Source organism: Stylophora pistillata, chromosome 11 (genome assembly GCF_964205215.1).
Source record: "Stylophora pistillata chromosome 11, jaStyPist1.2, whole genome shotgun sequence".
In the NCBI taxonomy this organism is placed as follows: domain Eukaryota; kingdom Metazoa; phylum Cnidaria; class Anthozoa; order Scleractinia; family Pocilloporidae; genus Stylophora; species Stylophora pistillata.
Genome location: NC_142529.1, coordinates 27,496,595 through 27,510,719, shown reverse-complemented (window position 1 = coordinate 27,510,719; position 14,125 = coordinate 27,496,595). Strand labels below are relative to the sequence as shown.

At 37.3% G+C, this 14,125-nt stretch overlaps 1 protein-coding gene and 1 long non-coding RNA gene across 2 annotated transcripts; both read left to right on the top strand.

Annotated features, from left to right (window-relative positions):
• The first annotated feature begins 1,080 nt into the window (after positions 1-1,080).
• Positions 1,081-2,291, top strand: LOC148720946 (melanocyte-stimulating hormone receptor-like). The gene has a single exon (XM_088737339.1). The coding sequence runs from the start codon at positions 1,081-1,083 to the stop codon at positions 2,026-2,028; it is 948 nt and encodes a 315-aa protein (XP_088593465.1). The 3' UTR covers positions 2,029-2,291.
• Positions 2,292-9,366: 7,075 nt separating this feature from the next.
• On the top strand, positions 9,367-11,790 carry LOC148720945 (uncharacterized). The gene is made up of 2 exons (XR_015993394.1): positions 9,367-10,220; positions 10,557-11,790. It is a non-coding gene; the product is annotated as an uncharacterized LOC148720945 (long non-coding RNA).
• Positions 11,791-14,125: the final 2,335 nt, after the last annotated feature.

The window sequence follows — 14,125 nt, the reverse complement described above, 5'->3', positions numbered from 1 at the left end:
TTTTATTGCTAATTCATACCATTTAGGGTATGAAAAAAGTAACTTTTTTAACACGGTACACAGTTTCCTGAGACATTTTAAATGCCAACCGATGTCAATTTTACAGTGGAGCTCGAAAGACAAAAAAAATGATAAACTACCAGCGAGAAATTGTTCATCGAGTCAGTGATACGATTGGAAAACGCATCCCTTTATTTTCCATCTCTATCAATTAATTGTCATGTTTACCTCCATATTGGGAAATAACTGTCAGCATTACCCAGCGAGAATCATTGATCGCTGAAGGCAATCACAGGAAGAAAAGTTCAGTAAATTTCCTTTTGCACGGAGGTTCACCTGATACGAAAATATTTTCTAGGTCTTATATATTGTGTTCAAGACATTGGAACTGAGAAAACAAATTTGATCTAGGGTCTAGTTGGCTACCTTAGGGTTGTCATTATCAGGGATACTCACTATGAGTTCGCTGGCAAAAGGAGGAGAATAAACAAAGAATGACAAAATAATTGTAGAAAATGGTTTGCTGGCGTAATACTTTGCTTTTGTGGCAATTTCGTCTAAGGTACTGGTCGGATACGTAAAGATGACTGAAAAGCTGCAAAGCACAATTAACTACATGGGTAAATTCGAATATTTTGAATAAATTCGCAGCTGCGACCACAATTTGCATTAAAACATTTTGATCCGTTTGTCAAACTCAGTTTATTCTAAGACCGAGAAAAATCGCCAGTTTAAATTATCTGTCAAACTTGCTGAGGCTGATAATGATTAATTTTCAATTCCGAAAAAATAATATGAACATTTGATAAGCATCCTGTCAGTGGAGGTTAATAACAGATGTCTCCATATTTTAGTATTTTTTCTCAACGGAGATACTTCGCATGTTCCAGCCATTTTTTAACACAACAGAGAATTTTCTGACGCATTTTAAATGCTTAAACGCTGGTGAGGATTTTTAATTGTGGACATTGTTTAGGAAGTAGGGTTTCAGTGATCGTTGGTAGGCGTGTGCTGTTTGGACCTCATTTCTCGTTGCAATCATAGATAATTTGCCAGAAAAAACGAAACGAACACAGAACAATGTCCCCAACAAATTTCACAAGAGGTGGAACACTGACCAAAACACTTGGAGAACTGCGGTGCTCCCTTTTCTTGGTGAGTGGGCCTAAGCAAGAATCAGTGTTTTTCGCAGCAGTTTACATTCTCCTCTCCATCTCAGCATTTCTTGGCAATTCCCTTATCCTTGTTGCCCTTCATCGAGAATCTTCCCTTCACCCGCCGTCTAAACTCTTGTATCGTTGTCTGGCAACAACTGATCTGTTGGTTGGTCTTGTTACCGGGCCTCTCGTTGTTGCGATTTGGATTTCCGTGGTCCACGAAAAATGGAATCTTTGTCGATACGCATTTGACGCCGCCTCCCTCACATCCGTAGCATTATGTGGAGTGTCGTTGATGACGATAACGGCCATAAGCGTGGATAGACTATTCGCCTTGTTGTTGGGGCTAAGATACAGACAAATTGTAACTTTGAAGCGCACATACATCATCTTAGCTACCTTTTGGATTGTTTCTAGCGTCGCTGCTTTATGCTCCATATTAGATTACCGAATAACCATTTGGTTTGGCTATATAACTATACCATCTTGTCTTGTTATTTCATTCCTCTCGTATTTAAACATTTTTCAGGGTCTCAGTCATCATCGGGCTCAAGAACAAGATCATGGCCCACAACAGCCGAGCCAACCAAATGCACTGAACATGGCGCGATACAAAAAGGCAGTGTACAATGCTCTGTGGGTGCAGTTAGCACTAGTAGTTTGCTACGCACCATACTTAATCATGGTGGCAGTAGTAATCGGTGACGGTAAAACGTATTCATCAGACTCAGTAGGCATAACGGGAGTAGCAGCTGTCTTGCTTTACTTTAACTCGACGTTAAACCCGTTCCTTTACTGCTGGAAGATAAGTGAAGTAAGACAAGCAGTGAAACAGACAATCAGACTAGCGCTTTGCTGTCCATGGTTTTAGAGTTAGATCCCAGGTTTGTTAGGGTACACTCTAATGGACAGTTTTCATAGCTTAGTAAAAACGTCACCATTAGTACCAGCCAGAGAGAACGCTCGTCAGATATGTTGTATGTTGGATATATAGGAAGAAATTAGAAACTTATCATTAAATTGGAAGTCTGTACATAGTGCATAATGCTTATGAATTTTAGAGATGTATAATATTGCTTGACTAATGCTAGCAATGTGTAAATTAGCATATGGAATAAAATTTAAGTTACTGGTTCTTATAGAGATCTTTTCACCGGAATTTTCTTTTTTTTCCCCACACTGATGATATTCATTTATCCTCCTTACTCAGCTCTGAATGAATTTCTACATAAGAAGACTGAGCTTTTAATAAGTTGTAGAATAACAATACTATCACATTTGTCCATGTGTTTGACTCTTGATACTAATTCATTCCTAGATTAAGTTGGCTGAACAGAGTTTTTGATACCTTTGTTTCTTTCACCATTTTCTCTAAAACCCTTGATCTCTCGGTCACCAAAATTGGCAGCAAGCAAGGTAGCAACACAAACTTTGTTTTTTCGATCAAATTTATCCCAATTCGTTTATTTTACTTCTCGATCAATGGATTATCATGTTAACTTTAGCATTATAATAAAAAATTCATTATCAGAGGAGAATTGCTAATATAATCGCTTGAGAGAATTACGACATGAAGGATTCAGTGACCTGCCTTATACGTCAAAGCTTGTTTGATACCAAAATAATTTACTTGTCTTTTCGCGAACAAGACGTTGGAAGCGAAGAAATTGTATAACTACGATATAATAGGCAAACTTTGGCTTATTAATATCCAGGAAAATCACTAAAAATATTAATTTGTTGGCGAAAGGAGGAAAACAAATAGAGAATGCAAACGAAAGCGGCAGGAAATTGTATGTTCGCGTCATTTTTTAGCTCTTCTTCTGTTTTGTTCTAGTTTTGTCGGAGACGAAACGGAGGTAAAAAAGCCACAAAATGTTACTAATTACACAGTTGAATTCGAATATGTTAAAGCAAGTTTGCATGTGTGGCTATAAATCAATTTCAATTCGTTATAAGCATTTGAATTTCCTTGACCGATTGATATAGGTTGGAAATCCTTAACTTGAATCTTCTTTATTTTTAGCCTGCTTAGGCTGATAATGATTCAAGCCTCAACTTTACACAAATGATATGGACATTTGATTGACACCCCATCAATGAAACTAGGTCAGCTTGCGAGCAGGTCCTTGTTATTAGTTTTGCATCGCTCTTTTGTCCACGAGTCGTGTTGCTCAAGGCCTCAAGCTTATCATTCACGAGCGAAGTAACTCATACTGAAGCGTCGATAATGGGCCCGTGGGCTAACTGAAGAGGGATTTTAGATCGTACAGAGAAAACAGTAATTATGTTACAGGTGTTTTTATGTATTTGCTTCCTTTTCCAATTTCATACGGGGTGTACCTGACAAGTTAAAGCGATAGAAATAAGCTTTTTGCCACAACAGACAATTTTCTGTGTCTTTGTCGATTCGCAAGTGACGCAGCCACCATCACAGCCTATGCGTTATGTGGAGTGTCTTTAATGGCAATGAGAGCCATAAGCGTGGACAGACTTCTCACCTTGATAGTATAATTACACCATCTTGCCTTGTTATTTCAGTCGCCTCGTATATGAAAATTGTTCGGGTTCTCAGTCATCATCAGGCTCAAGTACAAGATCATCTCCGACAACAGCCGGGCCAACCAAATGCACCGAACATGGCGCGGTACAAAAAGGCAGTGAACAGTGCACTGTGGGTGCAGTTAGCGTCAGTAGTTTGTTATGCACCATCCTTTATAGTAACAATTGTAATCGCTGACAGTAAAAGATATTCATCACACTTAGTAGTATTAAGGGAAGTAGCAGTTGTCTTAGTTTACTTTAACTCGACGTTAAACCCGTTTTCTTTACTGCTGGAAGATTGGTGAAGTAAGACAAGCAGTAAAGCAAACCATCAGAAAAGCACTTTGCTGTCCATGGAGCCAGATCCTCATCAAATTGATACTTATATTATTTTAAATTTCAAAGCTGAGTCATTAAGTCACGATTTTTATTTGAGAACGTTCGTAAGATCTGTCCTTGGATAAGCAAGAAATAAGAACTTCAGCAAAGCGTAAGGGAAAACTGGACTGTCTGATTTATGAAATGTTATTCATAACAAAGAAAAGGGCATGCTTGAACACACAATCAGACTCCATACGCGCAAAACTATTTATTTAATTTTATTTAAATTTGTCACTTTTTACATGCATATTTTCAGTTTTATCGCCTTGCACGGTATATATTAAGTTGTCAAATTTTATTCTCTTCTCACTTGAAAATGATGACATGGTGTCATCGAAACGTAGTGTAAAACTTCTTTCACTTATTTTTATCATTAGATCATGTTCGATTAAATCTAATCCTATTCGAATTCTAACATTGTCATGAAACCAGAGTTATATGCATTTTACTCTCATGTTTAATTTCTTTAACAAAATGTGACGGCATTGGGTAAAACTTTAAAGAGTAGTTACAGCGGAGAGTTTTCGACATGTTTTTATGTTAAGTTAAACAATTTCCACCTTTGTTTGCTTCCCTAGGGAAATTGCTTGATTTTGACGCTTTATTGCTCAAAGCGCTGGTTAATATTTACTCCCGTCGTCTAGAGGTAAATGAAATTCAATCATCGTGTGGCGCTTTAACTATTCGTAATTCAAACCGTCGTGATCAAAGGAGAATTTAGAGAAATGCACCATTGAAATATTATAAACGACGTTCATTTTGAATATTCTAACCAAGATTGTAAAATTGCAAAAAGAATATGGTTTGGTAGGTTAACATCCTGTCACGGTTTTGTTTAAGATTTTAGTCATGGGATACAAACAGGAGAAAAATAGGCTCCAAAACTTTTTTCATTGCAAATTTAATTCAAAGTTGACATCTGTGACAAAAATTTGAATTTCAGTTATTTGATGCATTCGGAGATTGTCACGAAATTAATGTTTCCTCGGACGATCTCTTGCTTTGACAAAGTAAAGTACCCAGCTTGAATTTTTTATTTTCAGTTCGCTGAGGCTGATCATGTGTCAAGTCTGAACTTCACACAGATCTTTAGTTTAGTATCGAATGCAATAAAGGAAGAACATCTCCACTTAATAATCGGCCCTTAAATGACAATTTATCCTAATGTACCATTTAATTCATCTCTTATAAAGGGTGACAAGAAAGAGTTTCCTTATGGTATTGTCAAACAGAAATATAGCCGATGTCTTTGTTTTTGCCAACAATAATTGTTTTTAGCTAAACTCTACTAATTGAGAAGAAAAAGCTGGTCCCGGCCCACTCGTAACTGTTTAGAAGTTCAGCTGCAGTTGCTATTCGGAATAATCAAAGAGAATTTAAAAGGAGTAAAAATTTCCTGGATAAACTCCTAAACCGTATTGAAGAATTGCATGATATACTGCATCTTTTAAGCAACAGATTCACGCACTCGTTTGGTTTGTCCATCAGCTAGTTCCCCGTCGATTAATATAATAACAGATTTAAAGAAAAAAAATTATAGGCTTGAAAGAAAAGTAACTATAGAACGAGTACAAAATGAATAATTTGGTTTTCGATAAAGCCTTGACTCAAAACGAGGTCGGATCTGTCATGACTAACTGATGTCTCCTAAATTTTGAGCTTTAACAAATTATTCATTGGTCTGTGTGCGATATGAAGCATGCGGTAATTTTACAGTCGAGCTTGAAAGACTGGTAAGAGTTGGTAATAGGCGGAGCAGTACGCAACTTAATATTCACAAGTGATGATAAAATTAAAAAAACTAGAGTGAAAAGAATTGTTCATCGAGTCTTGAAAGGTTATGACCACCCATCCCTTCAATTCAATATTGGATAACAACTTTCACTGCGAAAAGAGAATTGTCAATCGCTCAAGAGAATCGCAACCAGACTTCAATCTCTTGCCACATAAAAGAAAACTTGCTTCATACCAAAATATTCGCTTCAAATTATCCGGATCAAATGATCCAGGTAAAGAGGGACTCTAGGGAGAATACTTTCAAAAGTAATTGGTGTCACCCTCTTAAAATAAAGGTTATTATTATTATTATTATTATTATTATTATTATTATCTGTTCAGTGCATTGTAAAAACTGAAGCAGGTGTCTATAATCTCCTTTTATTGCTATTTCATACGTGAGGCACCTGATGGATTCCGGAAAAGATTAATCAGTTTTTGAAAGAACAGAAAATTTCCGAACACATTTTGAATGAATAAAGGCTGGTGAGGTGGTCTTTATGTGGCTAAATTTAAAGAAGTGAGGTTTAAGCGATCGCGCCTTGGTGTCTGCAGTTTACACAAATATTTCTCATTGCAATCACAAATACACGACAAGAAAAAGAAAACAGATAATGTTGACAACAAATTTCACTAGAGGTGGAAAGTAGACGAAAACAACACAATAACTCCTATGCTGCCCCTCCCCCCCCCCCCCACCTTTTGAAGCTGGACTTAAACAAGAATCAGTTTTTATCACAGCAGTTAACATTCTCCTCTTCCCAACAGCATTTCTTGGAAATTCTCCTATCATTGTTACCGTTCACAAGGTATCTTCCCTCCATCAGCCGTCCAAACTCTTAGCGAAGAGACAGTCGTTAGAACGTACCGGTTCTAGGACAATAGCGTATCCACACTTGAAAATTAGAAGGAAATGTATGGGAAAATGAGCAAAACTGTGTTCACTAGAAATTGAAATGAAGTATTTTAGATATAAGCTGGCATCTCTGATTACAATTTCAATTTCAATAGTTTGATGCTTTCGAGTTTCCAGTTTTTTTCTCAGACCAAGTGAAATAGTCAGCTTTTATTTTTCTTTATTTCTAGTTTACCGAGATTGATAATGATCAGTCAAGTTTACATTTCATGCAGATGATATGGACATTTCGAAAGCACCCTATCAAATTAAGAGAGATGGTTTGTGGCTCTTCTAAAAATGATACGATAGATGTCTCTATATCTGGCTTGCCTTTTATTGCTAATTCATACCATTTAGGGTATGAAAAAAGTAACTTTTTTAACACGGTAGACAGTTTCCAGAGACATTTTGAATGCCAATTCTACAATCGAGCTCGAAAGACAAAAAAAAATGATAATAAACTAGTAGGAAATAAATTGTTCATCGAGTCAGATTGGATTCGATTGGAAAACGCATCCCTTTATTTTCCATCTCTATCAATTAATTGTCATGTTTACCTCCATATTAAGAAATATGCATGTTAAATGCTTAAACGCAGGTGAGGATTTTTAATTGTGGACATTGTTTAGGAAGTAGGGTTTCAGTGACCGTTGGTAGGCGTGTGCTGTTTGGACCTCATTTCTCGTTGCAATCATAGATAACTTGCCAGAAAAAACGAATCGAACACAGAACAATGTCCCCAACGAATTTCACAAGAGGCGGAACACTGACCAAAACATTTGGAGAACTGCGATGCTCCCTTTTATTGTTGAGTGGGCCTAAGCAAGAATCAGTTTCTTTCGCAGCAGTTAACAATCTCCTCTCCATCACAGCATTTCTTGGCAATTTTCTTATCCTTGTTGCCCTTCACCGACAATCTTCCCTTCATGCGCCGTCTAAACTCAAGTGTCGTTGTCTGGCAACAACTGATCTGTTGGTTGGTCTTGTTACCCAGCCTCTGGCTGCTACGACCTGGATTTCCGTGGTCCACGAACAATGGAATCTTTGTCGATACGCACATGACGCCGCCTTCCTGACATCCGTAGCATTATGTGGAGTGTCGTTGATGACGATAACGGCCATAAGCGTGGATAGACTATTCGCCTTGTTGTTGGGGCTAAGATACAGACAAATTGTAACTTTGAAGCGCACATACATCATCTTAGCTACCTTTTGGATTGTATCTAGCGTCGCTGCTTTATGCTCCATATCAGATTACCGTATAAGCATTTGGTATACCTGTATAATTATATCATCTTGCCTTGTTATTTCATTCCTCTCGTATATAAACATTTTTCGGGGTCTCAGTAATCATCAGGCTCAAGTACAAGATCATGGCCCACAACAGCCGAGCCAACCAAATGCACTGAACATGGCGCGATACAAAAAGGCAGTGTACAGTTCACTGTTGGTGCAGTTAGCACTAGTAGTTTGCTATGCACCAAACTTAATCATAGTGGCAGTAGTAATCGGTGACGATAAAACGTATTCATTAGACTCAGTAATAAGGAGAGTAGCAGATGTCTTGCTTTACTTTAACTCGACGTTAAACCCGTTCCTTTACTGCTGGAAGATAAGTGAAGTAAGACAAGCAGTGAAACAGACAATAAGACAAGCGCTTTGCTGTCCATGGTTTTAGAGTTAGATCCCCAGTTTCTTAGGGTACACTCTAATGGATAGTTTTCATAGCTTAGTAAAATGTCACGATTAGTACCAGCCAGAGAGACCGCTCGTCAGATATGTTGTATGTTGGATAGGAAGAAATAAGAAACTTACGAAAAAATTGTTGGTGGAAGTCTGTACATAGTCCATAATGTTTAAGAATTTTAGAGATGTATAATATTGCCTGACTAATGTTAGCAATTTGTAAGTGAGCATATGGAATAAAATGGAAACTCCAAAAAACAGAAGGAATTGTCAAGTATGTTACTTAAAAGAAATTTCGTAGACGCATTCTTAAAGAGTAAACGCATGTGAGGAAGTCCTGAGATAAATGCTGCTGACGAAGTTAGAATCAGATAAGCCTTCGGCTATTTTTGTAATTTCGAACGCGGTTGATAAATTTTTGTTCACAAAAGCATTAGGATGTAACTGCTCAAGAGAGAATGGGTAATCACACCAGAGAATCCAACAATTCGCGGGCTAAAGGAGGAGAATAAACGAAGAATAAAAAACAAAATGTAGAAAACGGTTTGCTGGCGTAATTTTTAACGATGCGAGAAAAACTGCAAAGCGCAATTAACTACTAAGGTAAACTTAAATATTTTCAAATATGTTCGCAGCTGTAATCAAAATTTGAATTTGAATAGTTTGATGCGTTCGAAGATTGTCAAAAATTCCTTTATTTATCTAAGACCGAGTAAAATCTCCAGTTTACATTATTTATTAAGCTTGCTGAGGCTGATAATGACATGAACTCTTGATTAGGATCCTGGAGGTGAAAGTTTAATGGCAGATGCCTCCATATTTGCCTTTTAGTGTCTTTTTCTAAACTGAGGTACCTCGCAGGTTGCGGGCATTTTTTGACACAACATAGAATTTTCTGATGCATTTTAAATGCTTAGACGGTGGTGAGGAATTCTGATTGTGGACTTTCTTTAGGAAGTATTTTTCGTGCTACTAATTCTAACTTTATCATGATTATATCTAGTCATAATCGAAGAGAGATAGGCATACATTTTACTCTAATGTTAATTCCTCTTTAAACCATATTAAGGCAACGATTAAAAATACTCAGCCATACTACACAACGAAACGTCTAATAAGAGATTTATTATCCAACGCGCCAAATTGTTATTTCAGTACGGGCTAATTTCGTGGAAATTTTCTAACCGGTTTTCTGGAGTACAAATACCGAGAGATATTTGTTCTCGTTTTGGGCGTTATTTGTACTCTACGAAGCACAGTTGGATAATAATACTAGTCACAATGTGTAAGTGTGTATATGATAAAATTTACAATCCCCGCTTTTTGTACAGTTATTTCAAAATCTCTCCATTTTCCGAAATTAAATGCAGTACTTTATCCTCTTCGCTCAGCTATGAATGATTTTCTGCCTGTGGAGACCGAGTTCAAATAAGATGTAAAACAACAATACAATCATAGATGTCTCTAAGTTTGACTGTAGATGCTAATTTATTCCTAAATTAAACTTAACCAATTAGACAAACACGTAATTGTGGCGCAAAATAGACCGCCGCCTTTATTATGAGACATTTAAAAAATAAACCAGAATAAGGTGTTACAAAATTATTTTTAGTCACGAGTTGTCTTCTCTTATCATAAATGAGAAACGTAAGGTAAATTATGAACTGTAAAAAAGAAAAGGGATCGTCATCATTGTCATTTGAAAGCCATGTCGTGGGCGCATTTTTAAAGAGTCAACGCATTAGAGGAAGTCTTGAGGTGAATGTTGCTGATGAAAGGTAGAACCAGCTAATCTATCCTTTGATTTCTTCCTGGGAATGATAAATTGTTTTTCACTCCAGTAGTAGTATGTCGTAATATAAGGGAAATTTATTAATGGTCCAGATAATGACAACGACAAGATTGAATAGCGTGCAGCTTTCTTGATAATAGACCATTTTTGTTAGCTGCAAAACTGTGTTCATTAGAAATTTAAAAGAAATATTTTAAAGTAAGCTGGCATCTCTGATTAAAATTTCAATTTCAATAGTTTAATGCTTTCGGAGATTGTACGAGTCCAGATTTTTCATAGACCCAGTAAAATCGTCAGCTTTTCTTTTTTTTTTTTTTTCTAGTTTACCGAGTTTGATAATATTCAAGTTTGAACTTCAAGCAGATGACATGGAAATTTGAAAAGCACCCTATCAAATAGAGAGGGATTGTTTGCCCTCCAGCAAGAAAAATTCAATAACTTTCCTTTTACATGAAAGTTACCTGATATGAAAGTATATTTCTCTTCTTATTGTGAACAAGACATTGGAAGAAAACAAATTGGATCAGATTAGGGTCTAGTACGCTACTTTTGCCTTGTCATTGTCAGGAAACAAGCATAGAACAATGTCCACAACAAATTACAGAGGCAGCACACAGGCAAAAACATTTCGAGAACTGCTATGCTCCCCTTCTATGGCGGGTGAACTTCGACAAGAATTAGTTTCTCTTGCAGCAGTTAACATTCTCCTCTCCATCACAGCGTTTCTTGGCAATTTTCTTATCCTTGTTGCTCTTTACAAAGAATCTTCCCTTCATCCGCCGTCTAAACTCTTGTATCGTTGTCTGGCAACAACTGATCTGTTGGTTGGTCTTGTTACCCAGCCTCTCGTTGTTGCGACTTGGATTTCCGTGGTCCACGAACAATGGAATCTTTGTCGATACGCATATGACGCCGTCTACCTCACATCCGTAGCATTATGTGGTGTCGTTGATGACGATAACGGCCATAAGCCTGGATAGACTATTCGCCTTATTGTTGGGGCTAAGATACAGACAAATTGTAACTTTGAAGCGCACATACATCATCTTAGCTACCTTTTGGATTGTTTCTAGCGTCGCTGCCTTATGCTCCATATTAGATTACCGTATAAACATTTGGTTTAGCTATATAATTATACCATCTTGCCTTGTTATTTCATTCCTCTCGTATATAAACATTTTTCGGGGTCTCAGTCATCATCAGGCTCAAGAACAAGATCATGGCCCACAACAGCCGAGCCAACCAAATGCACTGAACATGGCGCTATACAAAAAGGCAGTGCACAATTCACTGTTGGTGCAGTTAGCACTAGTAGTTTGCTATGCACCAAACTTAATCATGAGGGCAGTAGTAATCGGTGACGATAAAACGTATTCGTTAGACTCAGTAGTCATAGGGGGAGTAGCAGGTGTCTTAGTTCACTTTAACTCGACGTTAAACCCGTTCCTTTACTGCTGGAAGATAAGTGAAGTAAGACAAGCAGTGAAACAGACAATCAGACAAGCGTTTTGGTGTCCATGGTTCTAGAGTTAGATCCCCGGTTTCTTAAGGTACACTCCAATGGACAGTTTTCATAGCTTAGTAAAAACGTCACCATTAGTACCAGCCAGAGAGAACGCTCGTCAGATATGTTGTATGTTGGATATATAGGAAGAAATAAGAAACTTATCAAAAAATTGGAAGTCTGTACATAGTGCATAATGCTTATGAATTTTAGAGATGTATAATATTGCTTGACTAATGCTAGCAATGTGTAAATTAGCATATGGAATAAAATTGAAGTTACTGGTTCTTATAGAGTTCTTTTCACCGGATTTTTCTTTTTTTCCCCCACACTGATGATATTTATTAATCCTCCTTACTCAGCTCTGAATGAATTTCTACATAAGAAGACTGAGCTTTTAATAAGTTGTAGAATAACAATACTATCACATTTGTCCATGTGTTTGACTCTTGATACTAATTCATTCCTAGATTAAGGTGGCTGAAGACAGTTTTTGATACCTGTGTTTCTTTCATCATTTTCTCTAAAAGCCTTCATCTCTGGGTCACCAAAATTGGCAGCAAGCAAGTTAACAACACAAACTTTGTTTTTTCGATCAAGTTTATCCCAATTCGTTCATTTTACTTCTCGATCAATGGATTATCATGTTAACTTTAGCATTATAATAAAAACTTCATTATCAGAGAACAATTGCTAATATAATCGCTTGAGATAATTACGACATGAAGAGTTCAGTGACCTCCCTTATACGTCAAAGCTTGTCTGATACCAAAATAATTTACTTGTCTTTTCGCGAACAAGACGATGGAAGCGAAGAAATTGCATAACTACGATATAATAGGCAAAATTTGGCTTATTAATATCCAGGAAAATCACTAAGAATATTAATTTGTTGGCGAAAGGAGGAAAACAAATAGAGAATGCAAACGAAAGCGGCAGAAAATTGTATGTTCGTGTCATTTTTTAGCTCTTCTTTTACTTTGTTCTAGTTTTGTCGGAGACGAAACGGAGGTAAAAGAGCCACAAAATGTCACTAATTACACTGTTGAATTCGAATATGTTAAAGTAAGTTTGCATGTGTGGCTATACATCAATTTCAATTCGTTATAGACATTTGAATTTCCTTGACTGATTGATATGGGTTGGAAATCCTTAACTTGAATCTTTTTTATTCTTAGCTTGCTTAGGCTGATAATGATTCAAGCCTCAACTTTACACAAATGATATGGACATTTGATTGACACCTCATCAATGAAACTAGGTCAGCTTGCGAGCAGGTCCTTGTTATTAGTTTTGCGTCGCTCTTTTGTCCTCGAGTCGTGTTGCTCAAGGCCTCAAACTTATCATTCACGAGCGAAGTAACTCTTACCGAAACGTCGATAATGGGCCCGTAGGCTAACTTAAGAGGGATTTTAGGTCGTACAAAGAAACAGTAATTATGTTACAGGTGTTTTTATGTATTTGCTTCCTTTTCCAATTTTATACGGGGTGTACCTGACAAGTTAAAGCGACAATTTCTCTGACATTTTTCAAACGAATAAGCAATGATGGGGAAGTTATATGACTCAGTACTTAGGGAGCTCTTTTTTTAGTGCTCGTCGTCGTTGTGTAGCTGTTTAGATCGAATATTTCTCAAAAAAGGAAAAAAAGAGAGGAATACAGAATAATGTCGACGGCAAATTTTACTGGGGTGGAACACAGACCAAGACATTTCAAGAACTGTATTGTTCCCCCTCTCTGGTTGGTGGGCTTCAACAAGAATTTTTTTAAATTCTTTCTTGACAGTCAACATTCTCCTCTCCATCACAGCATTTCTTGGCAATTCTCTTATTCTTGTTCCCCTTCACAAAGAATCTTCCCTTCATCCGCCGTCCAAACTCTTGTATCGCTATCTACCAACCACGGATCTGTTGGTTGGTCTTGTTACCCAACCTAGTTGTCGTTGCTAGTTTTTGGCTTTCTGTGACTCACGAACAATGGAATCTTTGTCGATATGCATTTGAAGCCTCCTTCCTCACAGGCTATACATTATGTGGAGTGTCTTTGACGACGATGACGGCCATAAGCGTGGATAGACTTCTCGCCCTGCTGTTGGGGCTGAGATACAGACAAATTGTAACTTTGGAACGCACATACATCATTGCAGCTGGCGTTTGGATTTTATCTAGTGTCGCTGCTTTATGCTACACGTTGGATTACCGTATACCCATTCTGTATTTTTCTATATTAATACCATCTTGCGTTATTATTTCATTCACCTCCTATATAAAAATTTTTCGGGGTCTCAGTCGTCATCAGGCCCAAGTACAAGATCATTTCCAACAGTAGCCGAGCCAACCAAATGCATTTAACACGGCGCGATACAAAAAGGCAGTGTACAGTGCACT